Source organism: Trametes versicolor (genome assembly GCF_000271585.1).
Source record: "Trametes versicolor FP-101664 SS1 unplaced genomic scaffold TRAVEscaffold_9, whole genome shotgun sequence".
NCBI lineage: Eukaryota > Fungi > Basidiomycota > Agaricomycetes > Polyporales > Polyporaceae > Trametes > Trametes versicolor.
Genome location: NW_007360329.1, coordinates 575,352 through 592,149, shown reverse-complemented (window position 1 = coordinate 592,149; position 16,798 = coordinate 575,352). Strand labels below are relative to the sequence as shown.

Here is a 16,798-nt window from a genome sequence, read left to right as displayed (position 1 = left end):
CATCCGCGCAGTCAGCTTGTCCTCTTCCCTTATCTGGTTGCGCGATCGAGATCAGATCACCGAGATGGTTCTCCACCCGGAACTCCAATCGCCAACGCCGCCTGATTCCGCTCGTCACATCATCGCTGACAACGTTTGTACCACATTCCACGTTCTCGAGGATGCGAGGGCACTCTGTTTGCTTATACAACTTGCGACTCGTACTGACCAAAATACAACACTCAGAGAGACCAGATACGCCCTTGGCGTTCACAGGAAGGTCGAGATCCCGTCATTAACGTTCCCCGGTGATCCGGCTGCAGACTCCTCGACAATGGACCGGACTCGTCCTCGTTCCTTCATCGACCTCTCCCACCCAGGCGTCAACTCAACGGGAACTTCCCCACATCGCGCGCGTTACTGGCAGCCAAGCCCGCCTCCTCCCGCACTGCGACGGCCTTAATGCGGGTACCCGACACGCAGCGATGGCGAGTGTGCGACACATCCGCCCGCAGCCACATGCGTCCGCTCCGCCCGGCTCAGACGACGCGTCCATCCCGGTACTGTAAGCACCGTCTCGACTGCGAACTGCTGCAGCTGACGCTAGGCTGTTCGGCGCCGATGCCCGAGACTGCGAGCATCAGATGCCCGCCCCGGACCCCACATTCTCGCCCCGCGCTGCCAGTGAGCTATTCATATACGTGGCTCCAGCCCAACGCCGTTGCAGCCTGGACGGAGACGTCAGCCCCTGACCTGTATTGGACCTGTTCGTTAGCGCAGAACGGCAGGACCAGATGACTTACCGACACAGGCCCGGACCAGATTAAGGCTGCCTGAAGCCCTACGCCTTACGCTGAACAGACAACAAGTCCATGATTGTCGAGGGCCCTCGCAGAACTGCCAGAACGACGCCGGCGCACCTGTGGGCTGTCGGTAACTCGGTACCCTCGGAATTGCGCCGCAATCGCATGGTTGACGTCCGAAGGTCAGCGGGCCTCCGTGCAATACAATGCTTACGACCTCCGAAGGTCCCCGAGCGGCTCCGTCGACGCGCGAAACGTACATCTCGCCTGCCTATCTCCCGAACCTAAGGCTGGAGGCTCGACCTAGACAGGGGCTCGAGAACGCAGCAGGGCGCGACGTTAGCGAGCGACACCCGAGGCACACGACGAGCAGCCTGCAGCCCGAAGACGGCGAAAGTTAAAGCACCCGGTCGACTTATCGTGTTTTGACTTCTCAGCCGCCCGTGGAGAGATCGGCGACGGTAGAAAGCCTGCCGTGGCACACGCGTTGCCATCACAGGCTCCCCGCGTTCACGCGGCCTGACAGAACGCTAAGAGGGCACGGTAAGGTTATCGAGCCACCGGAAAGTAACGGGCGATCGAACGTACGGAAGGTGTACGAAGGGCGCGGAATTCCGTACGCATGCTTCCAAAACAACCGGCAGACGACCACTGGGACACTGGTGACGTACGAGACCAAATACGCTGTGCGTCCTGCGCCCAACGTTCGCCATACCGGGCGCGGGCAAGGATGCGCGGTGGTGTGCTCGCGCAAGCGCACGTTCGCGTACGTGATTGCACGGTGCTATCTCGAAGGCTTCCCGAGACGCGCTGCTTGAACAGATGCCGGACGCACCTCACAGGTCCGCGCCGCCCTTCCCTGGTGCCCCTGATGGAGAATGCAGCGGCCGGCGTCCCTCGGTAGCAAGCGAGATAGACAGAAATGTTTGTTCTTATGTCAAGCATAGCATTTTGCTTTACCCGTTCTCTATTTATACCGAAGGAAGCGTCAGAACGAACTGTGTACGTAGAATAGGACGAGGCATACCACACATATGTCTGCCTCAAGCACTGTCGGGTGGTACAATTAGTACGCGGATACACAGACGAATGCGGTGTCAAATTTTCTGAAGAACAGCAAATACAATGGAGAGCGCGACGATTACGGGTCCTTCGAGGGCTGGTTCTAGGGTGCAGGGTACAATTACACGGGTGAGCGGATATCCGGCGCCAGCGGTCGTGCGGATGCGAGTGAAGGACCAGGGATGTGGGGTGATGCAACGAGTGCACCACCGGTATGGTACACGGGGAGAGGCTTGGGGTGAGGGGCGTTACTTCTTGCCGGCCTCGATGGCGTCGCCGTTCTTGCAAGCCACGATCTTGATCTTCGGCGCGGAGACGACCTCGTTCGACTCCATCTTGAACTGTGGGTTCTTCACGATGAACGTCCACACGTCGTCGCACAGGCGGTACGTGTGCAAGTGGCCCTATTTCCGCCGAACGCCACGGACAATGGACGGAGACGGGGTGAAGAGGGAAGGTCTGTGAGCCGACAAGCTACGCATGACGCAAATGACATACCTTCAATGTAGTCTTCGTCTTTACCTGCTTGACCATAGTGTCCGCAAGGGACTTGTCAAACTGCACGCCCCCGACGCGAGGTTAGTCAGCGCCTGTCCGCGCATATTTGGGTACCCTCTTGCTCCCCAGCCCAGACGCACCTGCTGGAGAACCTTCATAGCAAGCTGCGGCGTGATCGCACCGCTCGTAATGAGCTCATCAAGCGAGTCCGTGAGGGCCATGCCGATTCTAATACAGTTTCCCCGTCAAATTCGCGTACCACGCCCGGGGAACGAGCGGGGGCTTACGAAGAGCCGCGGTAGAACTCGTAGTACGCAGTAGCCATTGTCAAGAGTGTCTTTCAGTAAAGGAGTGGATAACGTGTGGGTTGACAAGCAGACAGACGACGAGTTCGCGGACGAGATGGACGTGACGGGCGTAGAAGTGCTGCAGACTCCGGGCAGCCACAGCGAGCTCGCCAGTCCGGTGCAGGAGGTTACCTAAGCAAACGTGGCAATGACAGGCATGTATTAGACGCCCATTCATCCGAGCGTCTAACGAGTTTACTCATACCGACATCTGCGCTTCAACGCGCTTTATGGGCTCACTGGGCCCCTCTCGAGGTTCTCGTTGATATTAAATCTGATATATGCTAGAATTTTACTATCAAATTGAATAAAGAAGGCGCTAGATGCTGATCAGGCCAGTAATTCACAGGTCCCATAAGACTAAGTAGGTTGTGTGGAGGCCACTCCCACTGATAGTAGTGTCAACAGTTCAAATTTACGCTCTGTAATCGCTGACGTTATAGAATAAGCAATCGCATACGGGGTCGAAATAGTAGGTGGTGCAGGCGGAATGAATTCAGCTGAAACTGCGGCGGTGCTCGCCTACCACGTTATATACCATCTTAGTACAAGTGTGTATATGACGTCATGGCCATAAAGCTCTCATCTGTACCTTAACCGCCGGGCGGGGCCCAGTTTCGGTTGGAGCATTTGGTATTCGAGCACCTCTTACTGAACTACCATCATGACAGACTTTGTACGCCGCCTCGTCTCCGGAAACAAGGCCCGCTACAGAGATGAAGAACTTGACCTCGAGTTAGGTACGTACACTCTACGCCAGTGAACTTCGAAGAGAGCCTAACTCGCCGCTGTTCTCCAAGATCTGGCATACATCACCGACAATGTCATAGTCATGGGATACCCCGCCACCGGCCTAGAGGGCTTCTACCGCAATCGCAGAGAAGACGCGAAGAAGTTCCTGGACCACCACCACGGCAACAATTACTGGGTGTTCAACTTCTGCCCTGTCAAAGAAAATTCGTACCCCAGTAGCGTATTTGAGGGCAGAGTTAGCAGATACCCTTTCCCCGACCATCAGTGAGTGTGTTTGATCTACAGCCCCGACGTTTGCGTGGGGCATTCTCCACAAAAATTTACGCGCCACCGAATGTTACGAGCAGATGAGCAGCATGTCTCGTGTCTGAGCTCTGACATGGTTGCACGGCAGCCAACGCAACTCGACCGATCATTTCGCTTCTTCCTATATCATATGCATGTACCAAACAGCCAAACTGATAGCAGTAACGTTACAGCTCCCCTCCACTTGTAGTTCTGGCGTTGGTGGCCCGGGAAATACGCCTGTGGCTTGATGGTGCCCCAGGACGCGTCGCAGTCATGCACTGCAAAGGTTAGTCTGAAACTGCCGTGTGTGATCTGTTTACACTGTACTAATGTCACCTTCGTGCAGCGGGCAAAGGCCGATCAGGGACGATGGCGTGCTCCTACCTTCTTACCTTGGACGTAGCCCCGAGCGCGCCTATAGTAGATCGGAGCAAGGCAGAGAAGGAGCTCGCGAAGACTCGAGCAGAGGAGGTGATGAACGCCATGCCGGCCGACGAAGCAGCGGACGTGGCCAGCGCGAGCGAACAACCAGGCGACGACCCAATTAAACACGAAATAACAGACGGCGGTGAGAGGGCGACAGAGAAGCCTACGGCGGCGGCGCAAGAAGCGGCGGCGGCATCGGCGCGGAAAGGCACGGCGAATAGCCTCAATCACGTCCTCGATCTACACACCTCTGGGCGGATGAAGCGTCCGTCGTCGCCTTCGAAGAAGCTCAAGCAGGGCGTCAGCATCCCCAGTCAGCGGCGCTGGCTGTACTACTGGTCGCTTGTTCTAGCACACCAGGCGCCGCCCGATTTCTGGTCCGTTGACCCCGCGGTGTTGGCCCGTCCGTCACCGAAGGTGAAGCTCACGGAGATCAAGCTGCGCATGCGAGAGCTGTCGGGAGTCAAGTCGAGCCTCGTGCGCGCCGTGAACACGCTGGTCGACACCGCGGGCCTTTCGAAGAGGGTTGCGTCGACAAACAGCACTAGCCAGGTATGGGCCTCTCTAGCACGCTACGACGACGACTTCGTGGAGACGCTAGAGAGCTGGGAGCGGTTCACGAGAGATGAGGGCGGTGCGATGGGCGTCCGGCGCAAGGGTGCCGACAAGATGGAGGGCGAGACGTTCGCCGATCTCTTCAACGAAGGCAGGTTCGACAGCAACAAGATGGTCCGCAGCTTCGCTAGGATGGGAACATTCAGCGACGAAGACATCCGCAAGGACGCGGACGAGGTGCGTGGTGGCCGTACGCGCTCGTGCTTCTGAAGTGTGCACGGTTGAGCCTTTACTTAGGACGGAAAGTTCGAGACCCTGTTGCTACGGCCGCTGACGGGCGACAAGTGGCTGAGCATCCGCGAGAAGATCGAGGCCGGCGAGAAGGCGACCGCCGCGAGGACGTCGACTGTCGAATCCGAAGACGCGTCCATCTACGACGCAACGCGCGCGCTCGGGGGTGATGGTGGCGTCGTCCTCGACGCGAACCGTGAGCTGCGGGTCAAACTGTATCTCGGTCAGGTGCGTCTGCGCTCGGTGATACAGACATACGCAATCGGGCGACACACTGACCGTCGGCGCATCGACGCTGCTGCGATCTGTAGGTCTTCATGGGCTGGTTCTGGTTCATTCCCACGTTCCACATGCCCCATCCCAGGGGGGCGGGCGAGCAGGGCGCTACGCTCGTGCTGACGCGCAAAGAGATTGATTTCCCCGTCGGGATCGGGGCGAGCATCATGGACGTGTCGGTATCAATGGAGTGGTGTTCCGAAGCGGCCGACATTATAAGCCCGCCGGAGAGACAGGGCAGCATGGAATCCGCGGCGGGAGAGGGAGAGCCTACGGGGATTGCGGCCACATTGCAGGCGGTGGCTGGCGGGGAAGTCGCGGGCGTGACAGAGCTCAAACAAGCGGCGGACGAGTAACCTATTCGTCCTTCAACGATGCTGTAATTAATGTGCGCTTCATGTATCGCGAGCATTTATTATCGGAAGAGATGTGAGTATGCAGAGAACGTACCACGGATGTGTGGCAGTTTGGTAAATCACGTATTGCGGCTGGCAATTGGCTCGGCATTGCTCATATGTGGAGGGCTGCTTGATAAAAGTCATATGTGTGACGGCTGTCTTCCCAGTCGTGCAAAATCACCTGAATTGAGCGCGTGTTTGACCGCAGTATTTCGTGGAGACACTGTGACCAGGATTTATTGGTAGGAGAACATACTCAGCGTATACTCACCTAATTATCAGTAGTGAGTATGCCGGTTAGATTGAAAGACTCCGACGGGGCCCTACGCCGTGCGTGTGCATATACGGGGTGTTGCGTGCGATACTCGTGCACGTCTCCTGGCCCAGAGCGAACGTAGGATAGGCTGAGGTGGATTTACGGATGCGTCTTCCGTGTATTCAACTGGGTATGTCCCGGAAGCTCAAGCAGTGTTATCGAGCGGCCTACCCGGGGCTAATCGGAAGCTAAAGGACTTGAATGGTCCTGTTAAGAGTTCTGTGAGTAAAGCCCAACTAAGTTACATTGTGAGAAAGTCGTGTTAACAACAGTCTTAATAACATGCCATTAACATGGGGTTAGAGAAGGGGGGATTTTGGCGTGTGTAAAAGCGTGATTATTGTGAGCACCATCGGTGGATTGGCAGACCCTCGGAGGACATTTTCTGACGTCAACTGTGTCATAAGCTCGAACCCGCCAGGCAGAGAAGATTATCGAGTACAGAGCGGCGTGCACATATATAGCGCACACCGCTCTGACCTCGAGAATCGGGGACGACGACGGACGCCTTCACCCTTCATGTTAGAAACACCGGGACCTTCACTCACGTTATGATTAAGGCGTTATTCACGTATAAACACTTTGCCGGGAGTTTCTCACAGGACCGTAGTCCCGTTAGCTCTTATTTCGTAGAATGCGCAGATGGGTTAGCTATCCAGAGTTACCCTGAGGTGGAACTACGCACGTACCTTTGTCAGCCCTGGCCCAGCACTTGAGCGCAGCTGGCGTCACTCGCCCCACGACCGCCATCAGAGCGGATGATATCTTCTAGCCATGATCATGCCCGGGCTTCTGACGCTTACCAGAAGATGCGCGGTAAAAGCCTCCGGAGAGTAGCACGCCGAACCGAGGATGGTTATAGCGGACCCGGAGCGCGACGAGCGGGCCCGCCGAGCCTCGCCGATAAGTGAAAGCTGCCCGCGGCGCGCGCTTTTGAATGAGAGAACTAAGTAGTAGTTTGAAGTTTGATTTGAAGACCTTCGGAGCTTGAGATGCATGCGAATATGGGGCCAAGAGACACTGAGAGGTCAATGGTGTCTTCGTTCCTTCGGGGTCAAGTGTAAGGGCTTGGGCTAAAAACGACATATCAGGGCTGGCGCGCTTGTCGGCGGAACTGGAGAGCGGAGGTTTTCCACAGACATACCGATGGAATCGCGCTACGCGTAAGACAACGGAGAAATATACCCCAGTGCCGACTTTGCTGGTGATGTCACACGCGGTGTCATATATTCTGAAATAAATGCTTGAATATGAGCCGTCGCAGTAGTTTATGAGCTCGAACGTTGGATAATGGGCGGCAGTGGTTGTAGAATGCAAAGACGCCGAGCGGGAGTACTTCTGCCACAGCTCGATCGGTCGGTAACCAGAACGCGCCCGCTCGCCGGACCCCTGACAACCCCTGATCCAGGCAACGCGCTAAAAGTCCCCACGGCATCATCGGGAAGCACCTTTGAGCCGAGTTGATTGGCTGCTTGGGGGACTTTGGGGACGCCGATCGTCCCGTTTGAGGTTGTTGCGCGCCTGGGGCTGCAGGAACTGTCACAGATACTTCCGGGGTCTCAGCCACTTTGAGCCTGCTCTACGGGCCGCCTGACCGGCTCCGGAAAATCCTGTCGGCATCTTTCCACCTCGTCCTCGAGCCGGACCATCCCCTCTGCAGCTAGCGGGACCCAGCGACACATTTCCCTGCCTCGAGCAGCGGACAACGTCTCACGATGAGCGCGCGAACATGCTGCGAGAGCCGTCGCATTGACATGCCGACGGCGACGCCACAGCAGGAGCCTGACCCTGCAATGGCATCATGTCGAGCAAAGGGGTTATCTTGATGGCGGCTTTAGACGCAGTCCAGCAGACCGGGGTCATCTCCTCGTGGCTCGGTTTTCCCTAAAGCAGGCACGCCTTGATCCATTGATGTGCGTGCCCGAGCTTCGAAGGAAGCAACACAGCAGCTTTCGGGACGCCATCTTTCTCACAAGTCCCCCCGCCGGCGGAGGCACAATCCCTTTCTCCCCTTTCCTCTATACCCCCACCTCCAGGCGATAGCGTCAAGACCCAGCCGTTCCCCCCGGCGTCCCTGCATGTGAACGAGGGCATGCTGGCCTTTGGGCTCAAGATCGTATGGTTTACGCTCTCCCTCACCGGTATGTCGTTCGATCCCCACACCTTTGTCGCGTTCTTATGCATGAATAGGCCTTCTGAGCAGCATCGCTGCGATTCCTGCGTTCGCACGTTCGCTTAATGGCTTTCTCATCCCAGTATTGTATGGCGCGACGAATTGTATGGTGCAGGGGCTCTTCTGCCTCGGTGAGTCTCTTCGCATTACGGGAGATGCTGCGGGAACTCAAGTCTAGCGCCAAACACAGGAATGATATGGAAGATGGACCCGTTTGCGATGCCTCGGGGTTATTGTATAGGTGCGCTCTTCATACTGCTTCATAGGGGGAGGTCGAGGTAGATGATACCTGAAGTACCCTATGTCAACCGTGCCGCCCCCGCACGGAGAACGTTGGAAGTACTTGGCTAATACTCATGTATTTTATCAGTGCAAGCCGCGCTCATGGGCGTATCATGGTCTATCTTGACCGCAATAACGACTTGTATGACCATTGCGACGTCCTTGGCTATCCTGCGGCCTGCAGGCGGGACGCCCGCAAGCCCAACCTACATGTACGTCTGAGAGCTCTCGATATTAGCTTTGAACAACCTCCGCTAACTCATCACCAGCCTCAGCAACCTGCGATGGCATCCAGCAAGCCTTTTCCTTCTCATCTTCATCCCGATGGTCGCTCTTGCCGTGTACCTGGTCCTCGCTCTCAGGTTCGACGCCATCAAACCGGAAGATGGGCTATCTTGCGACGTGACGCTCCCCGTCTGGTAGGACTTACAATGAATTCACTCGTACGCCAATTCTGACGTATCGTTGGTGATCAAGGATCCGCCTGTTAAGCTATGCAGGAGTTCCGCTACTCCTCGCTCTACCCTCATTCCTCCTGACGTGCGCGGCAGCGTTTCGTTTCTACACTCACTCCCCCCGAAACAACCGCTCGTTTATACGTCCGCACTCCAACCCGAACGATAATTTCACCCCAGTCCCCCTCCGTCGACAATCCAAATTCAGGTCTTATAAAACCTGGCACGAGGTCACGGAAGAATACGTCTCTACCCCCACGGCTGCGTCGCCACCGATGCAGCGTTTTGATCAGCGGAGCACAACACCATCGGGGACTCTCGTCATCGAGGCTATACCCTCTCCGCCGTCTTCGCTTTCTTCAGCCGGAGCTCATCTTGTCGCTGGCCGTGTCCCTACCAGCCCCGGGCTTGCTAGGTCCAGCACGCGGTATCATCTGCCCTTCCAGTGGAGACCTCCAAGCATTCCTCTCACCGAGCGGTCCCACGAATCTCCGGATAACAACAGCCGACACACGCCGTCTCCCCTGGTGTTTGCGAATATCTCAGACGACGCCCAGCAGCCTCACAAGATGACCGTGTCCGTGACCTCGGAAATGGGCCACGGTTTGTACGACGCGGCCCCCTGGCTGAAGGACGAGAAGGCGTACATACGACAACTAGAGCGAGTGCGAGCCTGGAAGAACGAGCTCCACTACGACGATGACGACATTCACGACGCTACTAGCGGCGAGCTGCAGTGGACGAGGCCCTCAGACGACTCTTCCTCCATCGCGAAGTCCGAACTCGAGTTCGCGCGGACGCCGCAGCGCGAGGACTTCGACGAGACGACGCGGAGGCCGTCGCCCGCAGATCGTGAGTGCCCCCGTTGCTATGCCCGCCTATGTCCGTTTACGTCCGCGGGGACTCACACGCTTAATTTAACAGCTTCGACCTATGACGCCGGGCTCTCCGACCCCCCAATACCCCTTCATCTCACCTTCACAGTCTGGCGCATCCTGTTCTTCCAGCTGTTCTCGTCCGTGACCCAGATCCTCGCCACCGTCACCTCGCTCGTGGACATGTTCGCGCAGCACAATCCTCCCGCGGCGTTCGGGACGCAGCATATTGCGCTGCTTTTAGCCGCGTGGGCTCCTCCGATCGCGTTTGGTATCATTCCCTGGCGGCGCAAACCCTTCTAGTACCGCAAACCCTTCGGACACCCAAGTTTTAGTCTTTTAAACAGTCGATAACCCCCTTTCCTTGCTTCCTTTCTCCGTTCTCTGGCTTCCCTCTACTACGTTGTAACACTCCCTCGCTGTCCCAGTCTCCTGACTAATACCCTATGTAACAGTAATGTGCTTCTACACCACACACGTGTTCTGCGTAATCACAACTCCCTCCCACAATCCTTTCCTTGGTCAGTTGGCGCCTTGTACCATAGATGTATACTTACAGTTCAGAAATCTTATACCTTTCCTTTCCTTATAATCGGCGCCGTATTTGCGGTTGTCTGAAAGTTCCACTACGATCTACATGACGGGATTTGCAGCGTAAGATTGTCAATGGCATTTAAACCTTCCTCGTTCGCTTGTCGTTATATGGCCTAACAACCCGATAGGATGAAGTTCCTGAGGTGTATACACGCGCCCACGAACGAGATCCGAGAGCTAGAGAAGTATAGCGTGCGCTCGTGACATGATAGATTGGCATGTTGAAGCCATGCGTCGTGCGTGTTAAAAGCAAAAAGAAGATGATACAGGCGATGATATGATACACTATTATCCCCACTCAGAACCCACGGCGAGAGACGAATTTCTGTTGCGCATGTCAGACTGGAGGACGTATGGTAGGAATCATGGTGGATGCACACCTCCAGATCCTGCGGCGTCGCTACACCGAGCACGAATTTACGGTCCCAATCCGTCACAATAGCAAAAAGATTGAGCTTCAAGAAGTCTTCCAGCTCGGCCAGGGGCGTCGACGGCGTAATAATGGTGTACGGGGTGCCGACCGTGCGCTTGAACTTCGTCATGTACTGCGACACCTTATCGTCCTTGTGAACGCGGGTCTACATTCAGCACAATGCCATTTCATTTGCGAGCGAAGGCTCACTCACCGGGTTCGAATTCCCGGCTTCCCACTTCGCCTTCAGCGCGGCGACGTCGATGTACCCGAGCAGCTTCCGGTTGCGGTCCAGCACGCTAGCGGCGGCGTTGTTAGCCTCATTTCCGAGACGAGGCGGGCGCGCACGGGAAGCGTGTACTCACGGGATGTGCGAGAAGTCGCGCTCGTACGCCATCTCTATCGCGCGTGAGATGGCCTCACTGGCCGGTAGGGCGAACGCCGGAGCCAGTTGCAGGTCCTACGAAACCGCGTGCCGGCACGTTAGTCCAAAGCCGTGCGCGCATGGAGTACGCTAGCGAACCTCGACGACTGCGCCCCTGTACTTGTCAGAGGGGGGAGAGGAGGATGAAGCCTGCGCGGGTAGGGTCGCGGTCGTAGCCATTTCTCTTGCTGCAAGTCAAGTAACTCTAGTACAGATGAGGTTCAAGCAAGACAGACAGAATAGACAGAATATCTAGGTTCGTAAGAGGTCGACCAGAGAGCGTCGTAGCGGTATAAAGCAGCGGGCAGATCAGACCATCGTCTCGGCGGACATGCCACAAGTCACTCCGCCCTCGCCATTCCTTGTCATTTCGGCGCCTGCCGCAAGCGCTGCCCCGGCGAGCGCGCGACACGCTTTGGGCCTGGACTACGAGAATCGAACCAGCTCAGGTCTCCTTTTTGGCAGCGAGCACTCTACTTGGTCCTACCACTCCGTCAAAATTACGATGTTTAGTTCAGCTCACTTAAATACTAAGCAGAACTCAAGCAAGCACCTGAAGGGACCGCAATGTGGGATTCTGATTCCTGAACAAGATTCGTAAGATCGTGACTTACTTCAGACCTGTTAGCATATTTTATGTATGACTCAAGAAGCCAATCCATGGCGTTAATAGAGCCTGAGGTCTGAGATCTGAGGCCTGAGGCCTCCTCCAAATTGCCTACACATTGTCATGAGCGAATGTACCCATCTGGATTGACGGATACGGCGTCGGAAAGGCCCGCGGGGCATCGACTGTACAGTTCACGGCGTCTAACTCGATGTGGCTACGCACGCGAGATACCGATCCGACTGCACGTGGGCGCTGTGAAGCCCGGCCTGCCGTGCGAGACAACTCCGTCCTGCCTCCATCCTTGTTCCCGCCGCCGTCGTCGCCCACAGCGGCGACGCTCCTCTATCTCCTCTCTCAACAGCCTCTGGTATCCCCAATACCCTGCACGCATACTTGTATCCTGCGTTGCTTGATTCAGGGTGTTCTTGATGTAGAGTGTGGGCCACTGCGCGCATGCGCCGCCCCTCCGACTCCCACCACCTCTGCAAACAGCTTGTATGCGTGGTCACTCAAAGCAGTGTCCCCGCTTCACTGCTCTTACATACGCTCACTACGATAACAAGACATCTAGTAAGTCGTTTTGCGCTCACTAAACCGAGGAAGGACACGCCTCGTGCGGTAGGAGGCTAGAGCAGGCCAATTTTCCTCCAACAAAGGGTGCGCACATTCCTATCTTCTCATCTCCTTTTCCTCTCTTGCTCAGCATCTTCGTTCATTTAGTTGCTCACACCATTTGTCGTTCGATATGTGATCGCCTGCTTTGCGGCGAGAGTAAGGCTTACGCGCTGGATGATGGCGACGTTGTTGTTCAGCGGAAGCTTTATGGTGAATCGCTCTTACCTCGTGCCACGCTATCACCTCTGGTGCAGAACACATCCCGTTGTGTGGCCAACTGTAGTATTTTATGTGAGTGTCCTAGTCGTCAAACGTCCTTTCGATGCTTCCCCAGTGTCCACTGGGCACACGCTATCGATAGCTAACATGCTTGCTCCTCCCTAGGTAGACCACTGTACGAGACCCAATCACCAGCAATGCATGCAGCCCTTTCTCCCCACGAGCAGAACGTCCGTGCCGCCACTGAGTACGGCGTTCACAGGCGTTTATGGAGAGCTGTCCCGATCAGGAAGTGTGATTATGTAAGCATTGCAGGCTATCTTCCTCCAATCGCAAGGTCTCGGCCCGCCACACGATATTCGACCGGCCTCACGTTGCTCAGCGCGCCAGTCGTCGTCGCCGCCCACAGCCTCCTCAACTGAGTCGACTCTTCAACATCCTCCTCTGCTGGACTTCCTCCCTCGCCTCATGATATGCCCCGTGCCACACATCCCGGCCAATCTGCCCTCAGAAATCGCAACCGTGTCACCAATAAGACTCGCCTCAAGGTCATCAAAGACTCCATCGACGCCGACCCCATCGTCCTCGATGAAGATGAGGAGAAGGCCCGGGTTGTCTCTACAGCAGGTGTGGACGCTGAGGATGCCAACGTGAGTGTCGATTCCCCCCTTTTGCTCGCCGTCTGCGCTGTTGTTGGAGGCCTGGGGTGTGGCAGGCTCTGATTGGCTGGAACCGTGGGAATCTCGTTCCGCGGAATGCTGACTAAGCACTATCGATTGCCTATCTAGGAACATCATTTGCAAGCGGTCCTCAACGCTGCCGCCTCCCGCCATCAGGCGGCGCGCACGACGCGCGCCGCCGAGAAGGAGAGTGCTCCCGCCGCTTTCATCCCAACGCCCGATAGTACCGGCGTAGTTCAAAATTACGACCAGCTGTACCCCTCCGGGAGGTGGAAAGACCCAGTCACATATGTGAAGTCCTCCGACACCATCGAGGAAGCGACGTCCTATGCCCTTGCCAATGGCTTCATCTATTACATGGATGAGCGCGACAAGGACTGGTTGGACAAGAACAACGAAGAAGCTCGCGGCGAAGGTACCAGCGCCCAAGGCGCGCTCTCCGGTACCAGTACGCGCTCCGGCCGTAGCGCGAAGTCCAAGGGTAAGGAGCCGGACGTTGTTCAGCCTGTCGTCATGAGCGAGGATGAGTTCGAGCTCGTCATGTGCATCTTTGAGAAGGTGACGCACGAGAAAACAGAGTTCCTCCACCATGTGAGCAGCACCATGATCGTATGCCATACTTGAACTGAACACTTCTCCAGGGTGTTGAACAGGGCGCTCCCTTCCCGCCTTTCTCGGACTATCAGGATACGTTCGCCTCACCCTTGAAACCCGAGCTGTTGGCGGTGTATCACGTACCTGACTGGGTCCCTCATCCGCAACATCTCCTGCGGTTTGCTCGTGTCATCTACCCGTACTGGCGAGAACGCCGCTTAGAGCGAGGCGGTCATCGCATTATACCCTCCGTCCTCGTAAGTCTTTCGACTGAACTCTTTCGCGCGCGAGCTGACTCTATTTCTACAGCTTGATGAAACCGATACCAAGAACGAATCCTACATCTGCTTCAGGCGGAGAGAGATCAAAGCCGTACGCAAGACCCGAGCGTCGCAGGCGTCGTACTCAGATCGCATGCTCCGTTTGCAAGGCGAACTCGGAACTACCCTTGACCTAGTGCGGCTTGTACACCAACGTGAACAACTCAAGCGCGAGTCCCAGTCCCAAAACCATTATCTATGGGACAAGCGGCATGTTCTGGCGGATCTCAAGCGCGCTCGTCCTTCGCTTGGTTCAAAAGAAGACGAAGAACTCTACCTCGACCGAGAGCGTCCACCAAAGAAGCCGAAGGTGGAGCAAAGGTATGCGAACTCTAGTCAATATCCGTAGATGCCCCGTTGACACGGAACGATACACAGTCGCCCCTCCAAGCCACGCCCGAGAGAGACTGGAGACATGGGTTCGCCTATCACACACATGGAGCCACAGATCCGCCCCAGGGAGCGCGAGGCTGCTATCCGAAGCGCAATCGACCACGACCTGTCGAAGCGCAAGGAGGCGGACAAGCAGTGGGAAGATGCCAGCGATGTGCGTAATGCTCACCAATGGGCCGCGACCTGAACTAACTGGATTATCTTCTTGCAGTTCCCCTACCAAGCCTCTCCAGCACCTTTCGGCGCCCGTCAGTTCAAGTATTTCGGCAGGCCACCGTCGACAACATCTTCCGCAGCGTCGACCTTGAGCGACGAGGAGCCTGAGCAGCACCGTGCAGTGCGGCTACGACGCGGTCGCGGCGGTCGTTTCTTGATCGATCGTCACGTAAACGTCAAGCTACGTCCAGCGAGCTTTGGGGACGACGAGGAGGCCATGGATCGTCTCAAGAGGCTGGAAGAACGGTATCGGTACGATGACGACGATATTCCGGCTGTTGGCGCAGGCGGTCCTGACGAGCAGGACCGCAAGTTGATTGATGCATGCCAAGCAAGGTACGATGATCCCCTGCATACGATGTGGAATTCGCTCACCGTACCCTCAGTCACATGGCCATCGCCATGTCGTTGTTCAGCGAAGCTGACCACAAGCTGCTCGCGACGGACCCTTCGCTTCATGTGACGACGGCGGAAGGTCGCCAATCCATCGTCTGGCCTTTCCAGCCCGGCCAACCATGCCACATTCCTCTTCTGCGCGCCCCAATCCCCACCGCCCAACGAACACCATCTGCCCTTCCCATTCCTTCCATTACCAACACGCCTGTCTCGGCCAACAGCGTTAGCGGTACGCCAATATCGGTCCCCACACGAGCAAGTTCTCTTGCGCACTTGCGCATCTCATCCGGAGGTGGCATTCGTGTTGTCCCCGGGGGCACGCCCAATGGCGCACAGCACTCGGCGTCTCCACACGGCACGCCTCCATCCAGTGCATCGGTCAACGGTTTTGCAGACACTCAGGGACTTGTTGGCGATGGCGTCGAGCAGAAGCCAAAGCCACCAAGCCAATCGAGCCCCAACGGCGTCCCGACCCATTCTGATGTTGCGGCCACGTCGCTGACATCCCCGACCCCTGCTCCCGCCAAACCTCTCGTTTCAACCGCTGCCGTCAACATACCCAATATGCCTAACGGCTATTCCCTGCCCGCGGCGAACGCTTATCAGGTCATGCCCAAGGTCGGCTACATGCACCAGGGCCCGCGGCATAACGGACAGATTCTTCAGCAAATGCAGTCGCTGCTCCCCGACAACAACGTGAACATCTCCCTCCGTCAACCAGGGCCATTCATGATGCCCAACGGCGCCTATCCTATGCAAATGGCCGGCGCGCGGCCAATGCAGTGGCCCGTGGCCGGGCAGCGGTCACCGCACAACGTTGGTGTGGAGGGAGTCGGCGGTGTTGATGGTACGGGTGCGCAGATGGGCGCCGGGTCTCCTGGGCGTGCGCCTTCTGCCAACGGCGTTCGAACCCCTCAGATCGCGCGCAGTGTAGCTATGGCGGGCGCGAACCACGCGTTGGGTGGGAGCCAGGGCAGGGCGTCACCGGCGGGCATCGCGCGCCTAACCCCGCACTCGCCATCGCCGCACGTCCTCAGCCCGAACATGGCCGCCGCGCAGGCGAACGTGCACTCCTCGCCCACGCGCGCGCCGCAGCCCGCGATCCCGACGCCGTCGCCGTCGTTGCAGACGCGACAGGTGGTCGGGGGGTCGGGCGCCGCGGGGTACTGATGACCGCGCTATGGACTATGATCTGATCTCTCTCTCCCCTACTCCGCCCCATATGTTCGTAAACTAGGTAGTCGCTTCGTCGTACTGTGTATTCTTATGTTGCATGGAACTGGTCTAATTCGTATAGTCATGAATACAGCCTGCGTTACGCGCGCTGAGCCCCTCGTCCGCTGATCCGGCTCGGCACTATCCACGAACCGCTCATCTCAGTTTGTGCAACATGTTCGTGAGTTTTCAAACAGCTCCGTTATCCTTCGGGGCCTCATTGACCCTTATGTGCCCGCGTCACGCAGTGCATTCTCGTTCGATAGATGGGTCCACTCAGGCCCATCGGTGGTCTCGGAGCTGTGGCGTCCATCCACTGGCATGGACCGGTGG

At 56.9% G+C, this 16,798-nt stretch overlaps 5 protein-coding genes across 5 annotated transcripts; 3 read left to right on the top strand and 2 right to left on the bottom strand.

Annotated features, from left to right (window-relative positions):
- Positions 1-1,861: 1,861 nt before the first annotated feature.
- On the bottom strand, positions 1,862-2,772 carry TRAVEDRAFT_152064 (transcription initiation factor IIA gamma subunit). Its single transcript, XM_008043164.1, has 4 exons — positions 2,630-2,772; positions 2,483-2,570; positions 2,343-2,402; positions 1,862-2,248 (listed from the first exon to the last, which is right to left on the bottom strand). Exons 1-4 carry the CDS (start codon positions 2,665-2,667, stop codon positions 2,093-2,095), a joined length of 342 nt encoding a protein of 113 aa, XP_008041355.1. The 5' UTR covers positions 2,668-2,772; the 3' UTR covers positions 1,862-2,092.
- Positions 2,773-3,353: 581 nt separating this feature from the next.
- On the top strand, positions 3,354-5,692 carry TRAVEDRAFT_152059 (phosphatases II; the record flags this gene model as incomplete). Its single annotated transcript, XM_008043163.1, has 6 exons — positions 3,354-3,429; positions 3,490-3,706; positions 3,922-4,016; positions 4,077-4,948; positions 5,009-5,230; positions 5,314-5,692. The coding sequence occupies 6 exons, from the start codon at positions 3,354-3,356 to the stop codon at positions 5,632-5,634; spliced, it is 1,803 nt and encodes a 600-aa protein (XP_008041354.1). The 3' UTR covers positions 5,635-5,692.
- A 2,253-nt stretch (positions 5,693-7,945) lies between these two features.
- Positions 7,946-10,281, top strand: TRAVEDRAFT_152058 (uncharacterized protein). Its single transcript, XM_008043162.1, has 7 exons — positions 7,946-8,133; positions 8,183-8,296; positions 8,356-8,406; positions 8,536-8,659; positions 8,717-8,866; positions 8,925-9,754; positions 9,827-10,281. Exons 1-7 carry the CDS (start codon positions 8,085-8,087, stop codon positions 10,078-10,080), a joined length of 1,572 nt encoding a protein of 523 aa, XP_008041353.1. The 5' UTR covers positions 7,946-8,084; the 3' UTR covers positions 10,081-10,281.
- Positions 10,282-10,669: 388 nt separating this feature from the next.
- Positions 10,670-11,387, bottom strand: TRAVEDRAFT_50107 (uncharacterized protein; the record flags this gene model as incomplete). Its single annotated transcript, XM_008042884.1, has 5 exons — positions 10,670-10,696; positions 10,752-10,949; positions 10,998-11,082; positions 11,149-11,243; positions 11,307-11,387. 5 exons carry the CDS (start codon positions 11,385-11,387, stop codon positions 10,670-10,672), a joined length of 486 nt encoding a protein of 161 aa, XP_008041075.1.
- A 1,683-nt stretch (positions 11,388-13,070) lies between these two features.
- TRAVEDRAFT_171402 (uncharacterized protein) lies at positions 13,071-16,576 on the top strand. Its single transcript, XM_008043161.1, has 7 exons — positions 13,071-13,301; positions 13,440-13,922; positions 13,973-14,182; positions 14,235-14,566; positions 14,624-14,792; positions 14,850-15,190; positions 15,241-16,576. Exons 1-7 carry the CDS (start codon positions 13,125-13,127, stop codon positions 16,418-16,420), a joined length of 2,892 nt encoding a protein of 963 aa, XP_008041352.1. The 5' UTR covers positions 13,071-13,124; the 3' UTR covers positions 16,421-16,576.
- Positions 16,577-16,798: the final 222 nt, after the last annotated feature.